General features: G+C 42.0%; 1 protein-coding gene across 1 annotated transcript in view; it reads right to left on the bottom strand.

Moving 5' to 3' along the window:
* Positions 1-23,257, bottom strand: part of ttn.2 (titin, tandem duplicate 2) — a 206,509-nt gene that overhangs the window by 110,396 nt on the left and 72,856 nt on the right. Inside the window, exons 77-98 of the mRNA XM_047369716.1 lie at positions 22,901-23,186; positions 22,638-22,821; positions 22,478-22,561; positions 20,866-21,133; positions 20,520-20,780; positions 19,993-20,202; positions 19,809-19,886; positions 19,685-19,711; positions 17,886-17,942; positions 17,731-17,775; positions 17,521-17,568; positions 16,777-16,833; positions 16,524-16,595; positions 15,393-15,446; positions 15,228-15,308; positions 14,998-15,069; positions 14,590-14,790; positions 4,305-4,349; positions 1,521-3,167; positions 968-1,018; positions 486-881; positions 121-399 (exon numbers count right to left, since the gene is read on the bottom strand). Coding sequence (XP_047225672.1) covers positions 121-399; positions 486-881; positions 968-1,018; positions 1,521-3,167; positions 4,305-4,349; positions 14,590-14,790; positions 14,998-15,069; positions 15,228-15,308; positions 15,393-15,446; positions 16,524-16,595; positions 16,777-16,833; positions 17,521-17,568; positions 17,731-17,775; positions 17,886-17,942; positions 19,685-19,711; positions 19,809-19,886; positions 19,993-20,202; positions 20,520-20,780; positions 20,866-21,133; positions 22,478-22,561; positions 22,638-22,821; positions 22,901-23,186 — 4,503 coding nt within the window. The remainder of the gene's footprint in view (positions 1-120; positions 400-485; positions 882-967; positions 1,019-1,520; positions 3,168-4,304; positions 4,350-14,589; positions 14,791-14,997; positions 15,070-15,227; positions 15,309-15,392; positions 15,447-16,523; positions 16,596-16,776; positions 16,834-17,520; positions 17,569-17,730; positions 17,776-17,885; positions 17,943-19,684; positions 19,712-19,808; positions 19,887-19,992; positions 20,203-20,519; positions 20,781-20,865; positions 21,134-22,477; positions 22,562-22,637; positions 22,822-22,900; positions 23,187-23,257) is intronic.

The raw sequence follows: 23,257 nt of genomic DNA, 5'->3' as shown, positions 1-23,257 counted from the left end.
TAAGGGCCACGGAGGATTGGGGGTTAATCCTAACAATTGACCAACATCGTAACCTAGATCCATTTCTAACCTTTTTTTCTATTTTAATATATGTATATTTGACACCTCCCTTCAGCTTACCGAGAACTTTGACGTTTGTGGAGGTCTTGACGTCCTCCTGTCCTGACACTTCACAAGAATAGGTGCCAGCGTCCTCCTGCGTGGAACCTTGAATGGTCACGCTGTGCTGCAAGCCGATGATGTTGATCTGAATTTTGCCCTCCTTTTTCTCCAGGACTTTGCCGTTCTTCTTCCAGATCACATCCCTCTCTTTGCTCAGCTCGCAGGTCATGTAGATTGGCTGGCCCAAGATAGCCGAGGTCTCCGGTTCCAACTCTTTGATCCATTTTACAGGAAGCTCTGAGAAATTACAGAAAGGCAGCAAGCCCATTAAAATCAGATTAAATATCTCAAATATTATGTGTAATTAAAGGCAGTTGGGTTACCTTCAACAATGAGCTTAGCATTGCAGGAAATCTCCTTTCCAGCGTTCTTGGCCACACAGGTGTATTCTCCAGTGTCGGACAGCTGGACATCAATGATGTTCAGCTTCCGATCTTTGCCATCAGAGGTGAATTTATGCTTGGGACTCTCACGCAGATTACCGCCATCTTTCATCCAGGAGGTGATGGCTGTAGAGGGTGAAACCTCACATTCAAACACAGCCGATGAGCCGATGGACTCTGCCTCCTGCAACACAATGTCCTGCAGCTTCTTGATGAACTTCAGGGGGACAGCTTTGAGTTTGAAGCCTGCAAATGGTTCCTCTGGTGGTGTGGGGCCCCTGCCACCAGGTTTCATTCCTCTGCCCCTGCCTTCTCCGGGGGATGGGGTCTGCTTGGCTGAAAGACAATGTAAAGAGATCACAATGAGTCTGAACGTATGATGTTCCTGAGTACTGAAGCGGACATTAAGAAAACACACTTACATTTTAGCCCTCTCCCTCTGCCTCGGCCAGCTTCCTCTGCCGGCTGTCCCTCTGTTCAGAAACAATTACTGTTAATCTGCTACTTAAAAAATGAAATCATTGGTTTTTTATGAAAAAGCAAATTGAGGGCCATATGCAATGTTTGATTTATCAAGATTTGAATACATAAAGTAATGAAATGAAGGCAGACAGACACAGAATAACGCAGAATGATGCATTATATCATTAGAGTGAAGGTTTTTACAATATTAGTTGACAACATAATTGTAAAGATGACTTGATGGTGGAATGAACACATGTTGGGCAAATGAAAATGGGATGATGCTGCAATGGCAGACAAACACAGATGACTCAACAAGAACGTCTGAAGGAGATGGATGATGGACACAAACAGTGACAGATGAAAGAAGTCATGGTGTAAATAGCGTAAGAAAACAACCCGTAAGAAGGATTTAGATGAAAGCATTATGGGAATGGATGGAGATTATTGAAGGCATGAATGGAGGGTTTATCTTGGTCACCACCCAACATGTTGGGACTGCCACCTTCTCACCTCTCCGGGTTACCCCAGGAACCTCTAGAGCACCTTCTTCTCCTGCACCTTCCCAGTCCTCTGAGCCATAACTGTCCCGTGGAACCAGCTCCCAGCCCCAGGCCTCCTCTTCATCCAGCTTAGCTCCCTCTGCCTCAAACTCCTCTTCAAACACCTCCTCCTCTGGTTGAGTGGCAACCTTCTTCATTTGTACAGCCCCAGGAGAGATCTCCTTCACCGCAGGAACTTTCTTTTTGTCAGGCACTTCTGGTTCGACAGCCTTCGCCTCTTCTGGTGAAGGTTTTTTTGGAATCTTTTTAAGAGTCACAGCTTCAATAGAGTCTTTGGGTGAAACAATTTTTGGTTCCTTTTTAAGTTTTTCCATACTTGGCCGCCTCTCAACAGGGACAGCTTCTGCTTCCTTCAGTTTTTCGACTTTAGGAGAAGGAGTCTTTTTGAGCTCCACCTTTTTGAGCTGCTCCACTGGCTTCAGTGCTACTTCTTCCTTCTCGTCTTTAGCCTTGGGTATAATTCCTTTCTTCAGCTCCAGTGGTTTGGGTTTGGGCTCCTTCGGAACCTCGTCGGGTTTCGTATCAGGTGCTGAAACAGGTGTCTTCTCAGTTGGAACTGTGTCTACCTCCTTTGGCTTCTCTGGCTTTTTCTCAGGAGCTTCAGGGAGCTCGGGTTTCTTGGGCTTAGCCTCTGGCTCTTTCACCTTTGGCTTTTCATCAGGACTGGTGCGGCGACGGTGGAGGTCATCAGATGGTTTCCTATCTTTCTCCTCTGTTGGTTTCTTCTCAGGCTCCTCAGCTTCTTTGGAAGGTTTGGAGAAGGGCTTCAGTTTGACGCTTTCCATTCCATGTTCAACTGTTGGGATTTTCTTCCCCTTAGTCAGTGCTTTGACCTCCTCAGGCTCTTTCTCTGGAGTTTTCTTTTTATCTGCTGGCTTTGGCACCTTAGGTGGGGGCACCTTTACCTCAGGAAGTGCATCCTCAGGTTTCTTTGTTGGTTCTTTGGGTTCCACCTCTTGGGGGATCCTCTCTCCCTTCTGGAAAGGAACAGCATCTCTATCTGGCCTTTCCTTCTTATCTTTCTCGGGCTCCTCTAAAGGTTTCACAGGTTTTTCAAAAGGCTTTAGCTTGACCACCTCTGGTTCGGCTTCAGCTAAGGTCAACTTTTTCACTTTTTTCAGCGCTGAACTGGGTGGGGCAGGTTCCTCTTCTTTTGGCACTTTTGGAGCTTTCTTAAGAGATATCTTGTCTTCTTGTTTTTCATCTTTAGGGACGGGTTTCTGGCGGGTCCAAGTGCCTTTAGAAGCTTCCTTTTCTTCCTCATCTTTAGGCTTGACAACATCTGGCTTTTTCACAACATCAGGTTTCTCTCGAGGTTGTCTTTCCTCAACAGTCCTTCTGGTGACCACAGACATCACAAAAGCCTCTTCTTCACGCACCATTTCCTCGGCATGAAACACAGTGGTCTTGGTGACTTTCTGAGGTTTTTCCACCTCTTCAGATTCTTTCAGCGGAACTGATGGGACCTTCTTCAGTGTGACAAATTCATGCTCCTCTTCCACTTCCCTCATGACTCTGGTTGCTTTATTCAAGGTGGGAATCTCAAACGTCCCATCCTCTGCCTCTTGAATTTTACCCTTTTTTTGCTGAACAGTTTCTGGGGCAGCAAAGGTCTGACATTACTCAATGACACAGGACAGACATCACAGTTCTTCAAATACACAACACACACATATGTTAAAGAAAACTTTCAAAGTAACAAATATACTCAACTCACAAAGGCAGGAAGAGAAATATTTCACATTTATTACCTTACAATCACACACTTCCATGTTTTTTTAAAAAAGAGATTGAACAAGAGTACTACATAATTGTGACGTGGAAAGAAAATGACGCATGGTTTTTACAAGGAAACATCTGAAAAGTGTGGCTGGTATATTTCGCCCCCGGCACTTTGTAAAACCCCCTCTTCGCTGCAACTGCATGGAGAGCATCTGTAAACAGCAGCTTCCAAGCCTTGCCACAGACTATCAGCTGTATTTAGATCTGGACTTTGATTGGACCATTTCAACACATGAGTATGCTTTGATCTGAACTGACCAGTGTTATTATTTCATTTTAAATTTTTCTCTGCTTAAAAATAAAGTAAAAGCAAAGTGTTTTAATGAGACAGCATGGATCTGCCAATGCAACATTTACTTCTGCTTCACAATTATGCACCGTCATGCACTGGTCTGTCACATAAAATCCCAATAAAATACACAAACGTTTGAGGTTGTGAAGTGACAAAATGTGAAGAAGTTAAGCTGTGTCAATACTTTTTGCATGGCACTATAGAATAATGTAACAAATTAAAACAATTGGGAAGACAGTTTGAGGTATGGGAGGACAGATCTAATTTTCTTTTATACTCATGATACCCATGATTGTGTAAATTTAACTTTTACCTTCTCCTGGCAGCTGATGATGATTATAGTGCATGAGGAACGTATGAGGTAGCTGTGCATAATAACCATCACTTATTCATTTAGAACTGAACCTGAACTTGTTTCCTCCCTGAGTATGAAGCAAGAAAAACTTTTAAATGATGCAAAAACAGTGCAGATTGCTCCCTCATGCTGCACTTTATGCACCCTAGTGTGCTAGTATATAATTGCTCTGATATGCTCACTACAGAAATTACTCTTTTAGAAGTATTTATTTTAAAATGTTGCTGCCCAACAGTGTGTTCAGGTGTGGATTTGAAGCCTGCTTTGTGCACTGAGGTAAAGTGAGAAGCAACCATTGGTCTTACCTTTCTGGACTCCTCCTGGTGCCTGGACTGGTCCCTTGGTTTCATCTAGTACAAAAAGATAATGAAGAAGTCGTTTTTGGTCATAAACAACATTGTGACTCATTTACAGTGAAGACTGTAAGAAACATTTTATTATCGCACATTAAAGGTGATGAAGAATGAAGGTGACACATCATAAATAAGATGTAAAAATAGCATGCTTTCGTTGTCTTACAAAGAAAAAGGCCAAAATGACCCAGATTAGTAACGACATAAACATTTGGTGATGAAATAAGATATGTAAAAAGATGGAGATAAGTAATAAGATAAAAGAGGAGGCCTCTCTGCAAGGTCTTCTACCTTTCAGAGCTGGTTGTTCCTCTTCTGGAACCACCTTAGTCGGTTCTTCAGCCTTCACAACAGGCTGCGTTATGGTCACTTTAAGAGCAACATAAGATTAACTGGATGTTATGCAAACTTTCACCCAGTCTTTCAACCACATTTCTGTCTGAATACCTGGCTTTGTTTCTTCTGGTGGAGGGATTTTCTTCTCAGCGACTTCAGGTCTTTTAAGGGCTTCTCCAACCTTTGGTTTGCTTTCTTTAAGTACAAAGAAAAGATGAAAATTTAAACAAAGTTCTGAAGAACATCTTTATCTGAACTCAAGAGATATGTAAACCAAAGATTTAGTAATCTTCAGGCTTCAGTGTTCAGGATAAAGTTTTAATAATTTGCCTTTCTACAAGACGGCGTTCAATCACGAATGCCTTCAGTAATAAACGGTGTTAGGTACCTTCTGGAGGAGGTGCCGGCTTTACTTTTTTGGGTTCTGGTGGCAACTCCTTGTCCTTCACAGGAACTTAAAGATAAATAAGACAACAATCAGACAAACATTCAGACTGAGGCGAGAACTGAAGCACTCAGACAGAGAGGACAAAGAAACAGGAGACAGCTGAGACCAAACAACCTGACTCCAGTGGTTCAGAAACATGAAATAAAAGACAGAGTTAGAGAAATGGTGAGGGGAAAAACCCAACGTAACCTGCAGCGGTTGTGCTCATCACAATGAGAAGTAAAAACAATTTGTGCTTGAACAGAATGGGTGACATGATATGGAGGTCCTCCTGGATGATGATGACGGAGATAATCCCCACAGGAAGGTGATGTTCGGTGCTCAGATCAGAAACCTGTGCTTAGTGACAGCCCCCCCCCTCGTACCTCTGAAAGCTTCTTGAAGAAAGAGATTTTCTTTCCCTCCTGGTTCCACAGTCAGACCCTTCGTTTGTGTGACGGGTTTCGTCTCCTGGGGTTCTGCCTCCGTTTTGGATTCATGTGTATTTGGAAGCGTGGAGTAGATATGTGGTGTGGTTCTGGTGTATTCTGAGGGGTAGTCAGTGGTGCTGACTATGGGTTTATCTGTTACTGAGGGCTCAAAGCTGGGCTGACCTTGGATAGGTGCTTTCTCTACTCTGTCGTTACGTCTAACATCATGAGACATGCTGGGTTTAATGAGCTTCTCTGATGTCTTTGAGTCTCTCAAATGTTCTCTCCTGCCTTCAACTGTGACTGAATCTTTAAATAACACATCTGGTACCGATGTTAGAGAGGCTTTTCTTTCTACAGCTGGACCAACAATAGCTGCCTCAGCTTTTACTGAGGCTGCCTTTGCCTGAACTGTAACATCAGAATAATCTCCTGTATATGCAGTAATTTGTGAAAGAAGGTCTCCAGGGTTGGTTGGTGTGTCCGATGCCTCCTGACCTTGCAGAGTCTCTGCTGCAACAAATGATGTTCGGCTTGTTTCGTCCTTTGGATCACTCACATTCAATCCAATCTTCTCAGCTCTATATAATGTCTGTATTTGGTCGTTTGTGGATGTTTCCATCAGAACAGAAACATCGTCTGAGATGTAAACTTTGTTTTTTCCTTCATTACTGACGATGAGATGTTTTTCAGAGGCCACCTTCATCACAGCTGCAGCTGAGCTTGTTTTCTGCAGCTGTTTTGTTTCTGAATAAAACTGACTAGCTTCTCCATGTTCCTGTTTTACTCCTGTGGTCCTGGACTGGATTTCTTGTTGAGAAAGTTCTCCATCTTCGTTCTGGTGTTTTAATGCATCCTTGGTTTCAGTTTTCTTCAGCATGCGTTTGGGAGGAAATGAAGCTGGTTTGTTGGTCACTCTACCTTTTTCTAGAATAACCTGCTCAGCTTCTGGATCTGATCTAACTTGAGACCTTGATTTACCTAGCTCTGGTCTTTCAGATAGTTTGTCTGTTTTATCGTCTACCTTTACCTGTTCAGACTGTTCCATCTTCAGAGAAGAGACTTCATTGTCATCTACAGCTATACGAGATGTTTCAGATGCCACCTCCATCACCGGAGCAACAGAAACCTTCATCGTCGTTTGTGGTGTTGCACTTTCTTCAGCTTGAGTGATACTTCCATATTCTTGTTTGAAAACAGCTGTTCTGGACTCCTTTGTGGGAATTTTTGGGCCCTTTTCTTTCAGAGATTTGGACTTTTTTCTTGGATCAGCATCTTGTGTAATCGTAGATGTTTGGTCCAACTTCTGCTCTTTTGCGTCTTTGCAGTGTGAAATCTGGATGGATTGTTCTGTTTTATGTCCTCTTCTTGCAGCTGTAGTTTCTGTGTTTGTGGTTTTTATCTCTTCAGCTGGACGAGTTGTGGTGGTTTTGCCCGTTTCAGGAACTCGTTTTGCATTTCTTGCATCTGTTAACTGTTTCTCTGTTGAAATCTTCCCCGGAACGTCTGTTTTCTCTAGTTTACTGAAGACCTTTAGGTCTTTGACCGCATTATCTGAGATCTGAGCATCTCTTTCAGCATCTTCTGGTTTCTGTTGTGTTTCAGCTTCTTCCTGTCTAACAGGAACCTCTGGTGTCTTTCTTTGCACGTTCTCCAGTTCTTCTTGTGTTGGTTTAAAACCTCCAAACTCATCCACCACCCCTGTGGCATGAACTTCTTTAGATGTGAATCTTCTGTGCTTTTGTAACTGAGATGGAACAGATTCTTGTTTCTTTGAAGCACCAATGTGCAGAACTGTCTCTGGTTCTTGTTTGGTTTCCTTCTCTTCAGTTGGAGATGCCTGACCTTCTCTGTCTGGAGTCTGATCAAGACATGACTTATCCATCGGATGTTCAGTCTTTTGTAACTTCATGGTCACCAGGGTTTTATCCATTAAGGTGCTCCTTTCAGCCACCTTCTGGTCTAACTGAATCTCTTTTCTCACTGAAACGTCTTCTATATTAGCTGGAACTTCAGGCTCATCTAAGACTTTTATTGTAAACTGCTGTTTTCTGTCAGTTTGAGTTTTATCTTTATCTCTGACTAACTTTGGTTGGATCTTCTTGTGTGCTGCCTCTCCAGCCTGGCCCAGTTCCTCTCTTTGCTTCGATGGATCTTTGGGAGGACCATCAGCTGCAAAACAACCTTCTCTGATTTCTGACAGATTTTCTGCAGAGCTTTCTTGCTTCATGAGTCTAGGTATTGCTCTGACTTTGTCAGCTGTATCTGTAGTAGAGGTAAGGCTAGGAGCTTTTTCCAGATGGAAGGTGGTTTTTAACAGGATTTGTTGGTCTTCAGTTTTGGTGATATTTTGCTTCTCAGTCTCAGATGATGACTCTTTGAACATACCTTCAGTTCCTTCTTCTGCTTTAAGAGGAGAAACCTTTAAAGTTTTCTGTTTAACTGTACTGGTGTTTACTTGGTCTTGTTCAATGAATGACCCCTGAGGTTTGGTAGGCATCTCCTTGGGTAACATCTCACCAACTGTGGGTTTATCTACTTGCCCTTCATCTTTATCAGGTAGTTCATCTTTAGTCACTTTGTCGGTTTTATTCTCAACTACAAATAAACACTTTTTGTCTAAAGCATGAGCAGTTTGGGGAAAGTGTTTCTTCTCTGAGGAAATCAGAACCTTTGGGGGCCCTGCTGTTTTTATTTTTCCAGCTGCTAAGTCAGTTTCTCTGAGGGTGTCATCCTGGATGTTTGGAGCAAACACCTTCCCATCAGCCTGATCATATCCACGTTTAATCTCTTTATCAGGACAAACTTTTAAAGTACTGATGTTTCTCTGGTCCTTTTCAATGTCTTCAGTGAGCGTTTGTTTTTTGGTTTTATCCACAGCTACAGCTTGTTTTAATGGGATGTGTTTATCCAAAGCACCTGTAGATTTAGGAAACTTGGAGAAGGCTGATTCATTTGGAAAAACATCTGCCTCATTCACTTCCTCAATGGTTGAAAACTCAAATTTAGTCATTTCTGGTAGTTTTTCTGTTTCTTTAAATGTTTCCTCTGTGTTTATTAGTGAAGCTTTTCTTTTGTCTCGTGTCTGTGTTTCCATCTTTTCTTTAAGAGGAGAAACTTTAAACATTTTATCTTTAACTGTACTGATGTTTGTCTGCTCTTGTTTAACTATTAAACCCAGAGGTTTGCTTATTCGGTCTGTAGTTAACATTTCTTCATCTCCAGGTCGTTCTTTTTGTTCATCTTTTGAAATTTTCTTAGTTTTAACTGGTTTCAGTGAAATGTCTTTCTCCAGAATATCTGGAGATTTCACAAACTTTGAGAAAATTGCTTTCTTTGGAGGAACAACTGCCTCATTGATTCCCTGAGCATCAGTTAATAACTCTGTCTCTAAGATTTCTGATAGATTTTCAGGTTCTGACTCTGTGGGTCGTCCTGAGACCACTTGTTTCTGTTCACCTTTATCAGTCATCTCGTCTTTGATGTGCAGCTCTTTCTTGGTTAAAACTGGTTTTAATGGCACTCGATCTTCCACAGCATCTTTAATTTTTGTTACGTTTTGTCTTTTCGCCTCTGATGATGTTGATTCTTTTAGAAAACCATCTGTTTGACCAGTTTGCTCATCAGCGGCTGTTAATTCAGCCTCAGTGATTTCCGGTTTTTCTTCTAGACTTTCCTGTTTTACTTTTTCTTCCTGCATAATTTCATTCTGTTTAAGAGGAGAAACGTTAAGAGTTTTGTCTCTAACGGTACTGATAGTCATCTGGTCTCGTTCAGTAATACTTTGAGCTCCTCTACATTTCTCGTCTGCATGTGGTGATTTCTCGAAGATAAATTCCTGAAATGTTTCAGGCTTTCCATCTTTTCTCAGGGTCTCTTCTTCAGTTTTATCTTCCACTGTGATGCTTTGTGATGGGATCTGGTTGCCTGGAGCTTCCCTAGTTTTAGCAAACCTTTGTCGTCTCGTCTTGGTGGAAGCTGATGTTTTCTGATTAACATCAGCTTCCTCAAGAACTGGGAAGTCCCTGTCTGGGATAATGTGGCGCCCTCCAGAAAATACTTGGACTTTAGTCTTTGCTTTATAATCAACTTGAGCATCTTTGTTTTGAAGTGGAGCCTCATCTCCAGCTGCTCTTTGCAGGGTTTGGTCCTCTGCAGCTCCTTTCTTTAAACTCCTGGATCTACTGTCAGCGGGTTTTAATGAAACTTTTGTTTCAACGAACTTGCGTGAATCCATTTCATGAATTCTAGAGCGTGTTCCTGTATTTTCAGGCTCTACATCCTCACTAGCTTGCTCAAAACCTTGATGAGGAGCTGAAGCTTTCTGTTCGGTCTTTACAGATGAACCAGTTTCACTGACTGATACTGTTGGTTTGTCTTTAAATCTCTGGACTGCAGAAATCTCGGGAGTTGCCTGTTTTTCACTTTCAGCAGTGTCTTCAGGTTCTTTAGGAACTACCTTCTGTGGTTTATGTTCTTTAGGTTTATCCTGACCTGTCACACTGATCTTTTCGTCAGTCTTAGAGCCCGTTTTCTTTAAACCCTGAGTAACAGATATTTCCTCTGGTTCTTTGAGGGTCTTCAAAACCTGCTCTTGTGTCTCAGGTTTAATTTTCTTGTGTTTTTTATCTGTGTGGGACATCGGACCTTCGGGTGCTGCACAGGACACTCTTTTCTCATCCGTTACCAGTGAAGTGAATGGGGCTGAAGGTTGGAAAATTTGAACATTTGTAAAGAGAAAGCACCATGAAGCGGTGCCAAGAGATTAGGAACAAACAACACTGACAACAGTTGGTGCTGAATAGATAAAAGGCGGTCAAATAAAGACAAACGTTCTGGTTTAATACCTTTCTCCACTTTCTTTCCTTTTGTTGCAGCTTCAGGAGATAAAGCAGTGGGGGGTTTGGAAGAAGGCTTCTTGAGTTTGTCTTCAGTTTCTTAAAATAATAGTCAGATAAAGTTTTAGGTTATTGAAGAGTAAAAAAGAGACAGAACAAAGTAAATTGATGAAAAAAGATAAAGACAGCAGCAGACTGAAGGCCACATGAGACAAAACAAACTCAGAAATGGGATAAAATTGTATTTATGATGTTAAATAGGAGAGTGGAGGTGAAATGATGAACCCTGTTGGTTGCTGAAGATATTGCACAGTCTGATGAAACCGTTAAACATGGACATGATGATGGTACCTCCAGCAGCTGGTTCTGTAGAAATCTTTATCTTCTCTTCTGGTTTCAAAGAGACTGAAGGTTCCATCTGATCCTGGTGTAAGAGTCCACCTCTCTGAGGAGGAACGTCCTCAGACTTCAGGCGTTGTGCTTCAGGTTTTGCAGCTTCGGGCACAAACTGGTCTGTTACTGACTCTAAGGTCTCCTTTAGTTCTGCTTTTACAGAGAGGTCCTCCTGTTTTACACCAAACACCTGTTCAGAGCTCACCTTTTTCTCCTTACTCTCTGTTTTTCCGGGCTCTTTGTCAGTCATTTTCACATCTGTGTGAGTTTCTTCTCCTGAAGTGGTTTTTATTCCTGCTCTGCTGAGTTTTTCTGAGATTTTCTCAGATTTCAGACTGAGAACCTCTGATTTTTCTTTGCTAATAATATCTCTGGCTAACTCTTTTCCTTTAACTGAACTTGTTTCCTCGGTTTTGTCTTTGTTCCACCTCTGTTCGCTGCTCATTTCTGGTGATCCGATCCGCCTCGCTGAAAACTCTTCAGATCCATCATGGGTCACTGCAGTGACCTCAGATTCAGGTTCTGGGACTAAAGCTACACGTTCTGCTTTAACCTTCTGTTTTATCTGAGCTGTTTCTCTCTTCCCTGAAGAGTCAGTAACAGATTTTCTCTCCTCTTCTTTGAGTTTCCTCTGAGCTTCTTCTCGTTGTCGGGTCGGAGCTGGTTTTAAGAGTTGTTGAAGAGGAGGCGTCATGAAGTGACGCCAAGAGGTGAGAATAAAACAGAGACAAACATTTGCGTTAGAAGGATTAATACAGAGGCTGATGATAATCCACCCTGCTGGGTTTTATCATCAGGAGATAAAGACGGGATGTGGTTACAGTGACCCATCTTGTTTTCAGATGGCCGGTACCTTTTTCACCAAAGATTTTCTTCTCCTGATCTGTGGGACGAATCTTCTCCATCTTCTCAGTAACAGGTTCTTTGTTAACATTGTTTTTAGCCCAAGATGTTGAGATCGAAGAAGGTTGTTATAAAGAAATAACAGTTAGAAAGAAGCACACAGACAGATTCAACAAAGACCAGAGGGCACACAGAAACAAGATCTTAAAGAGAGGTGGAAAATGTTCTAAAACCAGCAGCAAAACCTGAAACTGTCCTGCTCAAACAAATGGAGGTACATTGTTTTTTAAAGATGTGGAAAAGACAACTTTTCATGTAAAATAAGCTGTAAACACTGTGAAAGACAAAAATACGTCCACATGAAGACCGCTACTGATGTCTAAATATGGTTAAAAGGTTGTTAAAGCTCAGTGGGATCTGACAGGCTTCATTCTCAGGCTGAAGTTGGAACAGGACATACGGGTTAAAATGTCCTCGTTTAGCTATTTTCTCTGGGTCAAAAAGGCTCAACCATAAACAAGATGTCTCCATGGATGTCCAGCCTCTAGTGGGTTTGGACCCATCTGCCACGAGTACACTTCTCTGTGTCGGGTTTAGGAAGAGTACATTACGGGTATCAACGTGGGGTGAATTCAAGTTTATTAGATCTTCTGAGCTCAGTTTAGTCAAGATTAAAATGAACACAGTGTTTCATGAGACCTTTTGACTGATGTTGGAGGTTAGATCTGGTAATGTTCTACATCCAATCTTCTCCATTGCTCCCTTCATCCTGACCTCATCCCACTTTGGTTTCTTCTTTTTCCTTATTTTAATTTTTATTGTCATCATTTTTATCTGTTTCTTTTCTGTTTTTTTTTCTCAAATAAAACTTAATAGTTTCACAGCTTGAGGAATAAAAAATTTACGAAACACTGGGTTCATTTTAATAATCTGACAAAGCTCTGCTCAGAAAACCCGACTTCACCCTCAACATTTATACATTTAGGTTTTAATTCTGTGAAGACATGATGGTTTTCCTGAACTTTATCTTACATAGAACCATCAGGTTCTGCTGTTCAATATCTAACTAGTTCTGTGATGGAGCTGATGGCTGAATGCTGAACTTAACAAGATATTTCATGAAGAAGACACAGAGAAAGAAATGAGTCGATGTTTATGTCATCTGTACCTTTCGGAAGGGTTTCTTCTACTTCTTGTTTAACTCCGACCTTCTCAAGTGGTCTAACGGAAACACCTTCAGAGGTTTTCTCTGCTGGTTTCTTTGGTTTCACTTCTTCAACCTTTTCAGGAACCTTCTCAGGAGGCTTCTTCCTACTGATCTCCTCCTCTTCAGCCTCTTTCTGAGGAGGTTTAACAGGCTTCCTCTCAGTAACTGTCTTCTCTGGCATTTTCTCTGGAGGTTTCTCAGTGAGCTTCTCCAGAGGCTTCTTCTGAGGTTTTTCTGAAGGTTTTTCTGGAAGTTTCTCTAGAGGTTTCTCTGTGATTTTCTCTGAAAGTTTTTCTGTGATTTTCTCTGGACGTTTCTGTGGAGGTTTTTCCGGGATTTTCTCTAGACGTTTTTCTGGGATTTTCTCTGGACGTTTCTGTGGAGGTTTTTCCGGGATTTTCTCTAGACGTTTTTCTGGGATTTTCTCTGGACGTTTCTTTGGAGGTTCCTCTAGGATTTTTCCAGTGACCATCTTGGGAACATCTTCATGTTTAGTCTCTGGGACTTTCTCTGGGACTCTCTCCGGAGTCTTTTCCTTCACCTCATCTTTCCCTGGTGCTGTTTCACATATTTTTTCAGGTTTGATGCCCAACACAACCTCCTCATCCGGCACTTTCTGAGGAAGCTTTTCAGGTTTCTGTTGGGGCTTGAGAGCTTTAAGAGGGTTTGACAGAGAAACATGCAGAAGACATGATCATAAAGAAGAGAAGAATGTGCTAACGCACAAAAAGCTTCTGGCTCATTCAGATTATTTTTTGTCAAGCAAAGAAAATGACAAAGGTTAATTTTCCAAAGAATAACAGGTTTTACGACCATTCTGGTCTGAACTTGTTACTGAGAAACATCCTTCAGAGTACCTTTGTCCTTCTGAGCTGGCTCTTCTTTAGGAGGAACCACGTGGGTCTCTGGTTTCTTCACTGCTTTCGGAGGCTCGGGAATTTTTTCTTCCACAGGAACTTTAAAGAGTACCGTTCACAAACATTAGAAGCCTTTTAAAGGTCAGGTAGGTAGAAACACTCCTTTAAGTGACATAAAAGACAACTCAGCAAACACAACATGCAGCCTCATCACATAGAGCATGACGCATGGCTGAAACATCAGACAGAGCCAGAAGAGCTTCAGCTTTTAATGTCAGAAGCTGCAGAATGAGCTTCAGATACCTTTAGCTGGTTTCTTCTGAGGTTCTTCTGGCTTTTTCTGAACCTTCTGTGGGACTGAAGGATGTGGAGGAGCAGTCACCTCCTTCTTTGATGGTTCTTCTGGCACTTTAAAAAGAACACAGTATCCACTGTCATTATGGGAACTGGACCTACCGACAGGCAGCTGATGATGCTGCTGCTGCTCTCCTCTCAAAAGAAAACAATGTTAATGGAACCCGTTCGGACTCGGATTATATTCTGGGTTGAAGAACCCAGAAGTTTGATCAAACAGACACAAGAAGGATGTTAAAGTCAGATGCAAGAAGATTAAGAACGTCAGCTACAGATGTTCTGTACCTTTCTTCTCAGGCTCCTTTGGTGCTGGTGTTTGGACTGGAGGTTCTGGTTTAGGAGGTTCGGGTGTACGGACTTCTGGTTTTGTTTTCTTCGGCTCTGCCTTTGGTTTTGGAGCTTCTGGTTCAGGTTTGATCTTTGCTGCCTCTTCAGGAGCTTGAAGTGACATTCAGATGGTTCAGACCAAAGACAGGCAAAGATCTGCTTCCACATATGAAGCTCAACAGTTTATTGTTCTACAACACAGGTCCAAACAGAGCAGAACATACCTTTGGATGGAGGCGTCACTGGTTCCGCAGGAGCAGGTTTAGGCTTTGGTTCCGGTTCTATTTTCGGAGCTGGAACAGGTTTGGGCTTTGGTTCTGGTTCTGCCTTGGGAGCTGGAGCAGGTTTAACTTCTGGTTCGGCTTTAGGCTTTGCTTCAGGCACCTGCTTCTTGGGCTCAGCTGGAACCTGAGGCTTGGGCTCATCTTCACGTATGCAACATAAACATGAACTGATGTTAGAGTCCAAAGTGACCCCGAAGGGTTAGAAAGAGAGTAAAGACTGAGGAAGACTGACATTATCAGGAAAACAGGCAACACCAAAGTCCAAACAGAACAAACCCAGATTTAACATTATGAAGAAAGGAAGTGCTTGAAACTCCTGATGGGACACCACCGAGAAGAAATACAGACCTTTGGTTGGCAGACCGAGCTTCTCTGCAGGCAGCGAGGGAGCAGCGGACGGCTTCTTCATCTCCTCTGGTTCTTTTAAAGACACATTAAAACACAATAAACCCAGAAACAACAACTAACACAGCAGACCTGAAACACTACAAGAACACAAACCCACTCTGAGAGGAAAATCAAGGTAAGGACAGAGAATATTGAAGTAAAACTTAGAAGATGTTCAAGCAGGAGAATACCTTTGGGAGCAGGAACTTCCTTCTTCTCCGGGACCAAAACTACAGGAACCTTTTCCTCTACTGGCTTTCTGGCCTCTGGTTCTGCAAAGGTTTATTAAATAGGATGAACATTTTCAAGACATCATGACAGCCCACTGATGAATCCATCCCTGAACACGTTCTTACTTTTCTTTGGTTCCTCCACAACTGCAGTTGGCTTCTCTTCTGGCTTTCTCTCAACTTTGGGATAAAAGAAAAACACACAAACCATGTTGGAATAAACCAGATGCAGGAGAAACAACAAGTATCCACAGGAGAAGATACTTTAAAACAGGTCAGCCTGGAAAACAAATCTGAGAATGAAACTAGAAGATTTCACAAGAATTTTAGAATGGTTGGAAAATCACTTCCTGCCCAAAAACAGCATTATTAGATTTGTTCTGTTCAGCTCACTGGAAAATGTTAATCTAATTGTGTAATAATCCCAGCTCTCACTGAGAGAGACTTATATTTTTGGGATATTTCTGGTTGCTATGGTGATTCCTGCCTATTTTCGGGTGCAGGATGAAGGGGGACTAACAGTACATCTGAAACAAACAGTTACTGCGTTAAAACTATAAGTCGGGTCAAAATAATCTTAAACAGTGAGCGGTAGAACCACATGTGTTAAATTATGAGTGTACAGCGGTTTATGTAGGAATCATGACAAATTCAAGAGACTCGTCCCTTCCAGATCTGAGGTAAAAAATCTGATTTATAATGGTGGTGAGCGGGAAGATAAGCGGGTGCTCTCCACTCTTTGGTGATTTGATAGAAAACTGTAGGTCCTATAGCAGTGGAAGACACACTGGATGAAAGAGGACAAAAATACTTACATATTTATGTTTAAACTGTACACATGGAGATTAAACTTAGTGCATGAAAGTAGATTAAATTAAAAAGTTTTGTAGGCTCAGACATCATCACACTCTAAGGTGAACATTCAGAGCAAGATCTAAAACAAAACTTAAACTGTAACTGTGGAAAAAGTGTAAAAGGCATAAAAATGCCATAGAGGAGTAAAGGTCAACTTAGTGTCATCTGTTTAAACTTTGAATGGTGTTTCTGCTGTAACATACGGCTCAGATGGGGAGCTCCAAATGGGGCTGAGTTTTGTCAGCCTTTTCGTCAGCTTTGTGTGCATCCCTACCTAAACACTACGCGCTGTCACGTAATTTTTGTTTTGTAGCCAAAAAATATTGTAGAAAAGTGAAAAATAATAATGAAAATGTTTAAACTTAATTAGAGGATGGAAGTGCTGGCAGAGTTCTGTCTTACGTTTAGTTGGTATTTCTTCCCTCATTTCAACTTTCATGGTCTCCACTTTTTCATCAACAGCAACGCTGGCAGCTGAAACCAGACAGGAACACAAAAACTAATGTTGGTGTCTGAAGACATTTATAACACCAAGAAAACCTTTAATCGCCTTATGGAAAATCTGCAGGGTCAAAATTAGTCTTTGTGTGTTAAAAAGAGGTTATTAAAAGAGAGGACGACACAAAAAAGAGGAACATAAACACGACACTGATACCTTTAGTCTCTGAAACCTGTTGTGTTACAGTCTCCTCTGTCCAGCTCTGATACTCGACTAAAGGAGCGAAAATCACAGAAGTGACAGAAAACAGACGTGAGACAAACATTTCAGAAACAACTTCACATTAAACAACAAGATGCTTCGTAACTCTCTAACATTGATTTCTACAGGGAAACTCCAGATTTCTGAGGGTCGTCTGTAATATTCTGGATCTGTTTAGTGTTGCAATATATGGGAATAAAATCAGCAAAAATGATCAGAAATCACATTTTACTCCAGTGGAAGAGATCTGATGTTATCATAAGCAGCTGCAGTATTTAAACACGTATGAAGGGTTAAATTCACAGGTGTAACAATACCAAAAACACTGAAGGTCAGAGGGAGTTAGAGGAAGAAATGAGATAAAAAAAGAAAATCAGGACAAAACCAAACCCATCCAAGAAACAGCATAGAGATGGTGATATTAAACTGGTAATGAAACAGAAAAGGGTGGAAAAATGAAGCAGATGTGGGTCAAATCTAAACCAGATGTATCTGGCCTCCAATCAACCTCAGAAGACCAATGACTTCACTAACGTCTGTAAGAACAGATTTTACCTTTTAAACGTTGTTTCTAGTCATAACTGGATTACTGCTTTTTGTTTCAAACTGAATATGAAGGAAGTTGTTACTATCTGCCCCAGATCTGCTCAGATGATTACATGCTGATGAAGAGGATGAAGAGGGAGAGACCTGTGGTACCTTTCTGCTGCACCTCCTCTTCATACTGATATGAATATTCAGCTGATTCTTGTAAAGAAAAACAAAGCATTAAGTCCCCATCATCAGATAAAAAGGACGCTTTTATTTGTTGTTAAGGTTTGAGTTAATCTGATGGTTGAATTTGGACCAGCAGTCATCATGTTAATAAACTCTGTTTGAAAGGAGGTTTGGAATAAAAACAGAAAATACCTCTCAGTTTGACCTTTTCTTCATATTGATAGAACTCAACAGATTCTTGAAGAGACACAGAAACACATTTCAGGTCTGTTAGAAGACACGATGAACCTCACAGAAACAATGTTTCAGGTTTTAATTTAGTCCCTGCAGCAGTAGGAGAATCTTACCTTGAATCTCTTCTGATGAAGGCACTTCTGGCCTCTGAACTGAAGAGTCTGGGATATCTACAGAATATGGAGCATGGTTCAGACCAAACATCTTTCCTGCTATGAACTTAACTATTATTATCAGTCTCTCCAGGATGTGGTGATGCTGGAGGCACTATGAGGTTTGTCTTCTTTTGGACACTTCTCATCATTTCTTTCAGCACTTTATCACCAACACTAAAAGTGCCAACTTTTCAGCTTCAGAAAAACATTGAATGCCACATAAAACGAATTTAAAAAAAGGTATTTATATTATGGTATATTCTGGTCATTATATGGCCTGCACAATCATGAAGAAGACTCCTCACATGAAGAGTTGACAATGACTGGCCCCCTCCACAAGGAGGGTAACCCCACAAAAGATCATCATTAAAACAGCTGGCTGTTCATAGAATGTTGTATCCAATGATCGTACTGGAAAGTTGAGTGGAAGGAAAAAATATCCCTGAAATATTGCAGAAACAACATGAATAAGAGGACTGTGAAGCAAAGTCCATTCAAGAGTGTGGGGTATGCAGCTGGGCTAAGAGCGCCAAGAGCCAAAACAAACAGATTAATCCAAGCCATAGGCTACAACTGTCACATCTTGTGTTCAATCCTGAATCAGAGACAGCAGAAGAAGCGTCTTACCTGGACTAAGAAGAAAAAGGACTGGACTAGTGCACAGTTGTCCTCTTTTTAGAACAAAGCAAATTTTACATTTCCTTTGAAAATCAAGGTCCTGGAGTGTGGAAGAAGGTTGGGGAGGCACAGAATCTAAGTTGTTTGAGGTCCTGTTTGAAGTTTTCACAGTCAGTGATGATTTTGTTGTAATCTGTTATCTGATTTTGCTAGTCCATTGTCCAAAGTCTGCGCAGCCATACTCAAGAAATTTAAAAGCACTTTCTGATTCCCTCTGCTGACAAGCTTTACCAGTACCTGCTTCAACAACCATGAGATCACTGTAGTTCATCACTCCGCGTAGAAAACTATAGAGTATTTCCAAGAAGAAGATGAAAGACACCAGAACCAACATTGAAGACAAGCTCAAGGCTGCTGTTAACCCAACCCGGGCTTTCTGAACATCTCAGCAGAACCACAGGCTGATCTCCTACATGCCGAGCCGCATTGATGGAGTAATTCATGCAAAAACACGACCAAATTTTGAGTGTATGTACAGTGTAGTATGTGGACATATTTTCAGTCGGCAGACACACATTTCTGTTTTAAAATTTCTTTTAGATTGGCTTTCTGTGATTAAACCATAATCAAGAAAATGAACAGAACAAACGCCTCATCCATTTTCAAGCCTTACTCTGATTCACTCAGTTAACCTTGAAACTGGAAAGGCTGTTGTACGGATTAATTTATGTATTTTCAGTTTCTTGAAACAACTGCCACCAATCTCAGACTTTTAGGCAGCAATTATCTAAAACAAGCTCAAGAAATCCTGGAGTGGTTAAAATATGATGGTTTATGGCTATATGTAGAGTTATAAACTGCTAGTGGACAGTTTGGAAACTCCTCTTGCTCACCAGTGATCACCAATCATGTCTGACTGCACTGGATGAAGGCAGTTTGAGTGCTGCAGAGCAACATCAATCTGGGTATCAGACATCCTGCTGACTTCCTAACATGAGAATCAGGGTGAAAACTGGACCGTTACTATATTAAACCCATCTGCAGTGCTGAATCATCCTCCATCTAAGTGTACAAGAGGAGTTTCCGGACATGTCCCTGCTGAAAAACTTTGTGGATGTTCTTGAGAATAAATCACTCACCTGTCGGCACCATCGCTAGTTCGATTTCTGCGAAAAGACAAAATGAGTGCGGTTTGTGTTAAAGTCTGAGATGGTCTGAAGCTGAACAGAAGCAGAGAACATGTTTCCTGACTAATGACTGTACCTTTGCCAGACAAATAAAGCTCAGCTGTGCTCCTAGCCTCTCCTCTGGGCTCCAATCTCACAATCACTGAGTACACGCCTACATGACATTAGTAATGAACACACTCAGGTCACAAAGAACAGCAAGAGGAGAAAATCTGCAGGGTTCTGAGACGGCCTCTGGAGCTCGGTGGGGCTCTACACACCTTCGTCTTCAATGGTCACATTTCGAATGATCATAAAATGTCTTCGACCTTCGCTTCTGAAGTTGTACTTAGTACATTCTGTCAGTTCCCAGGTGTCTTTGTACCAAGAAACGATGGCGTTGTCGAAGGACACCTCGCACTCGAAGGTGGCCGACTGGCGCTCGTTGACTTCGATGTTGTGGATGCGTTTGGTGAAATGAATTTGTTCAGCTAAAACAGATAAAGACGTGAATGGGTAAACGTGACAGTAAAGTGGCAGTTTTTCACGAACACAACATCCACACGGTTAGAGATGACCACCAGATGGATGTTCATGAGACGTTATGATGACTGGTTGTTGGAAGGACGATGCGTTTGAGATGGTGGTGCAAGAGACAGTATTAAGACAGAATAAATCCAGGAGGAACAGGAAAAAAGAGGGTAAAAGCCAAATTTCCAATATTAGTTTTAGATTTGGTTGAATCAAAAGAGGTTAGTAATCGGGCAGAGCATCCATCACGTCTACAGGAAGGTTTCCAGGTACCAACCTTCCACCCTGAGGTCTGCTGAGGACTCCAGGTGTTGGTATCTGCAGGAGTATCTGCCCCGGTCTTCCGACTTCAGGTCTTTGATCAGAAGCTTCTGAACTTTGTGTTTGACCATGGAGGAATACCTTCCCTTCATCTCTAACTGCTTGCCATTTTTAAACCACTGAGCCTGGACGTTAGGAACAGACAACTGACAAGACAGTGTGCACGACTGGCCTTCCTTACCCGATGTATCCTGCAGGTGTTTCTCCACCTCCACCTCTGAAACACATGAAGAGCAGAACAATCAGCTTTGGCTTAGATGGGACACTCAGCAGTTGAGGCACAGGGTTGTGTCGGTACTGACCCGTGACGGTGAGCTTGGCGCTGGAGATGTGCGGCCCACACACCACCCGGTAGTTGCCCTGGTCGGACGACTGACACTTTTTGATCTTGAGCAGGTGGCGATCGTCGCTAATACTGATGTCGTATTTGTCGCCCGTGTCCAGCTTCTGCGTGCCCTTGTACCATGACAGCGTGATCTCTGGGTAGTTGATCTTGATCTCGCATTCAAACACTGCCTCTTCATCGGTGAAGATAGACTGGTTGGAGATGTCCTTCACTACAGTGACAGGCTGCATGAGCAACGAGACAGTTATCTTTCATGTTGTTGACAGAAACACAGTTTCACTGGCAAACACTTTCAAGGCAACAATTTATTAGTTCCTCTAACGGAACAAAGGTCATGTATAACTTGTAGGGAAGTCTGGATCCAATCCTAGATATCTGCTCAGGATCCTCAGCTCCTCCGAAACCCGTTGTTGGTCTGCTGTCTGTTACTAAATCAGTCAGACCCTCAGCCAGTCATGTGGTCACATTTGGCATGGGGAGTTTTTATAAATCACCTATTTTTGTGTCCAGTGCTTACAAAACGCCTTCATACACACAGACACAATATTTTGTTGATCTAATCCGGCTTTCCACTTCCAGAATCTAAGTCTTTTTACCCCAATGACATTCACAGTATGTGTGAGAGAGTGCTGTGGTCTCATTTTAAAATTTTTTGAATTATCCAACTAAGTAGCACTTTTTTTTATCTGAGTATGGTATTTTTAATAACCGAACAGTAGTTTTTCTTTTGTTGTAAATCTATCATTGCTGTGCAGGCTCTTATTTGTTATTTTTGCTAGTATTTTATTTACCTTTGTGTGAATCTGCATGCTTCACTTTGCTGCTGGTGTACCTGAATTTCCCCACTGAGGGGCAATGAAGGACATTTCTATTCTATTCTGAATTACTATGACATCCACAGCTCCTGGTGAATGAGACAGAACCATGAACAGGACAGATGAAACACGATTAACTAGAACTGCCCTGAATTATGCTATAAATCAAACAAGTCATATCAAAACAGAGGAAGCATGCTAAACATATCCTAGCATTAAAGCAACCTACTGAGCATGAAACAGGAAGAGCAAGACATTGGCTTGTTAAAGGCTGTAGTTGTACATGTCAGATCCATTTTTAGAGAGAAATGATAAAGCTTTGCATGTTATGTGTTGGCAGAACCTTATAGCAGTTTTTTTAACCAATGTGTGCTTTCTAGCTTCTTCTTCAGACTAAAACCTTACCAAGTGTAACAGAAACCATCAGTGATTCAGCTGTGCATTGACAGGTCCAGTTTATGGCAGTTTGATGGTTCCGGTCCAATTTTAAAGTCACGGTTATACAAATCAGAACATTTGAATGTGTGACCCATTGGGCCAGCCTAAGAAAGAAATCCTAAAGGTACCCTTTTCTAAAGACTTTTCAGTTCCAGGAACCATTAAAGACAGGGATATTTAGGACAAGTTAACGAATCTATCCTTTTAGCACATCTGGAGGTTCAGTGATTAGGACTAAAATCAGCTGATGCCTGATTTATCAGCAATACAAATGCCATCATGCTGAAATGTGTTCAGCAGCCAGTGTGTCCTGACCTCTGTCCCCTCCATCCTCTTCTGCAGGTCAGCCACCAGTCGAGCCATGTCCTCATCAGACTCTCTGTCTCCACGTTCCATTTCCTGTAATAACGAGGTTATTACTCAGCACTGCAAATGTGCCAAAACATGAAGCCCTAAAACCAGCATGAAGTCTTACCGGTCTTCCACTTTCTTCACCCCTTTCTTTCTTCAGCTGCTCGATGGCCTGCAGCAGACCTCTGTAGTCAGTTATGCCGTACATTCGGGCGTATTTCTCGTACTCTTTGGGGTCGACATTTCTCAGCAGCTCGACAATGTCAATGTCCTTCCCCTCCTGTGGACTCTTCTGCTTTGATGGTGTCCTGAGGGCAACATAGGTCAGATGTCAGGAGTTTGATACTGACTGAGGTTCTAGCTTGGAAAGTTCTGGAATAAACTTACTTCTTCAGTTTAGCTCGTAGGTCTCCTTCAAGCTGCGGTGTCTCTTTCTTCTCGTCCACGTGCATGTCAGCGTTGCACTCAATCTCTCCATGCTTGTTGGAGGCAACGCACCGGTACTGACCCGAGTCCGACTTGGTCACCTCTCGGATCTCCAGCTTGGCTTCTTCACCCTTCTGCACGATGGCGATGCGGCCGCCATGTGTGAGCTGCCTCCATTTCCCTTTCATCCACTTAACGCTTGGGATGGGTTCTCCGCCAACCTTAGCAATGAAGGTGGCAGTTCCCTCTGTAGAGACACAGGTGGATGTAAGAACAAAACTACAAGGTTTCTAGTGTTTTTATTCCCACATTGAGGAT

Source organism: Girardinichthys multiradiatus, chromosome 7, assembly GCF_021462225.1.
Source record: "Girardinichthys multiradiatus isolate DD_20200921_A chromosome 7, DD_fGirMul_XY1, whole genome shotgun sequence".
Taxonomy (NCBI): domain Eukaryota; kingdom Metazoa; phylum Chordata; class Actinopteri; order Cyprinodontiformes; family Goodeidae; genus Girardinichthys; species Girardinichthys multiradiatus.
This window is presented reverse-complemented; position numbering and strand designations above follow the sequence as displayed.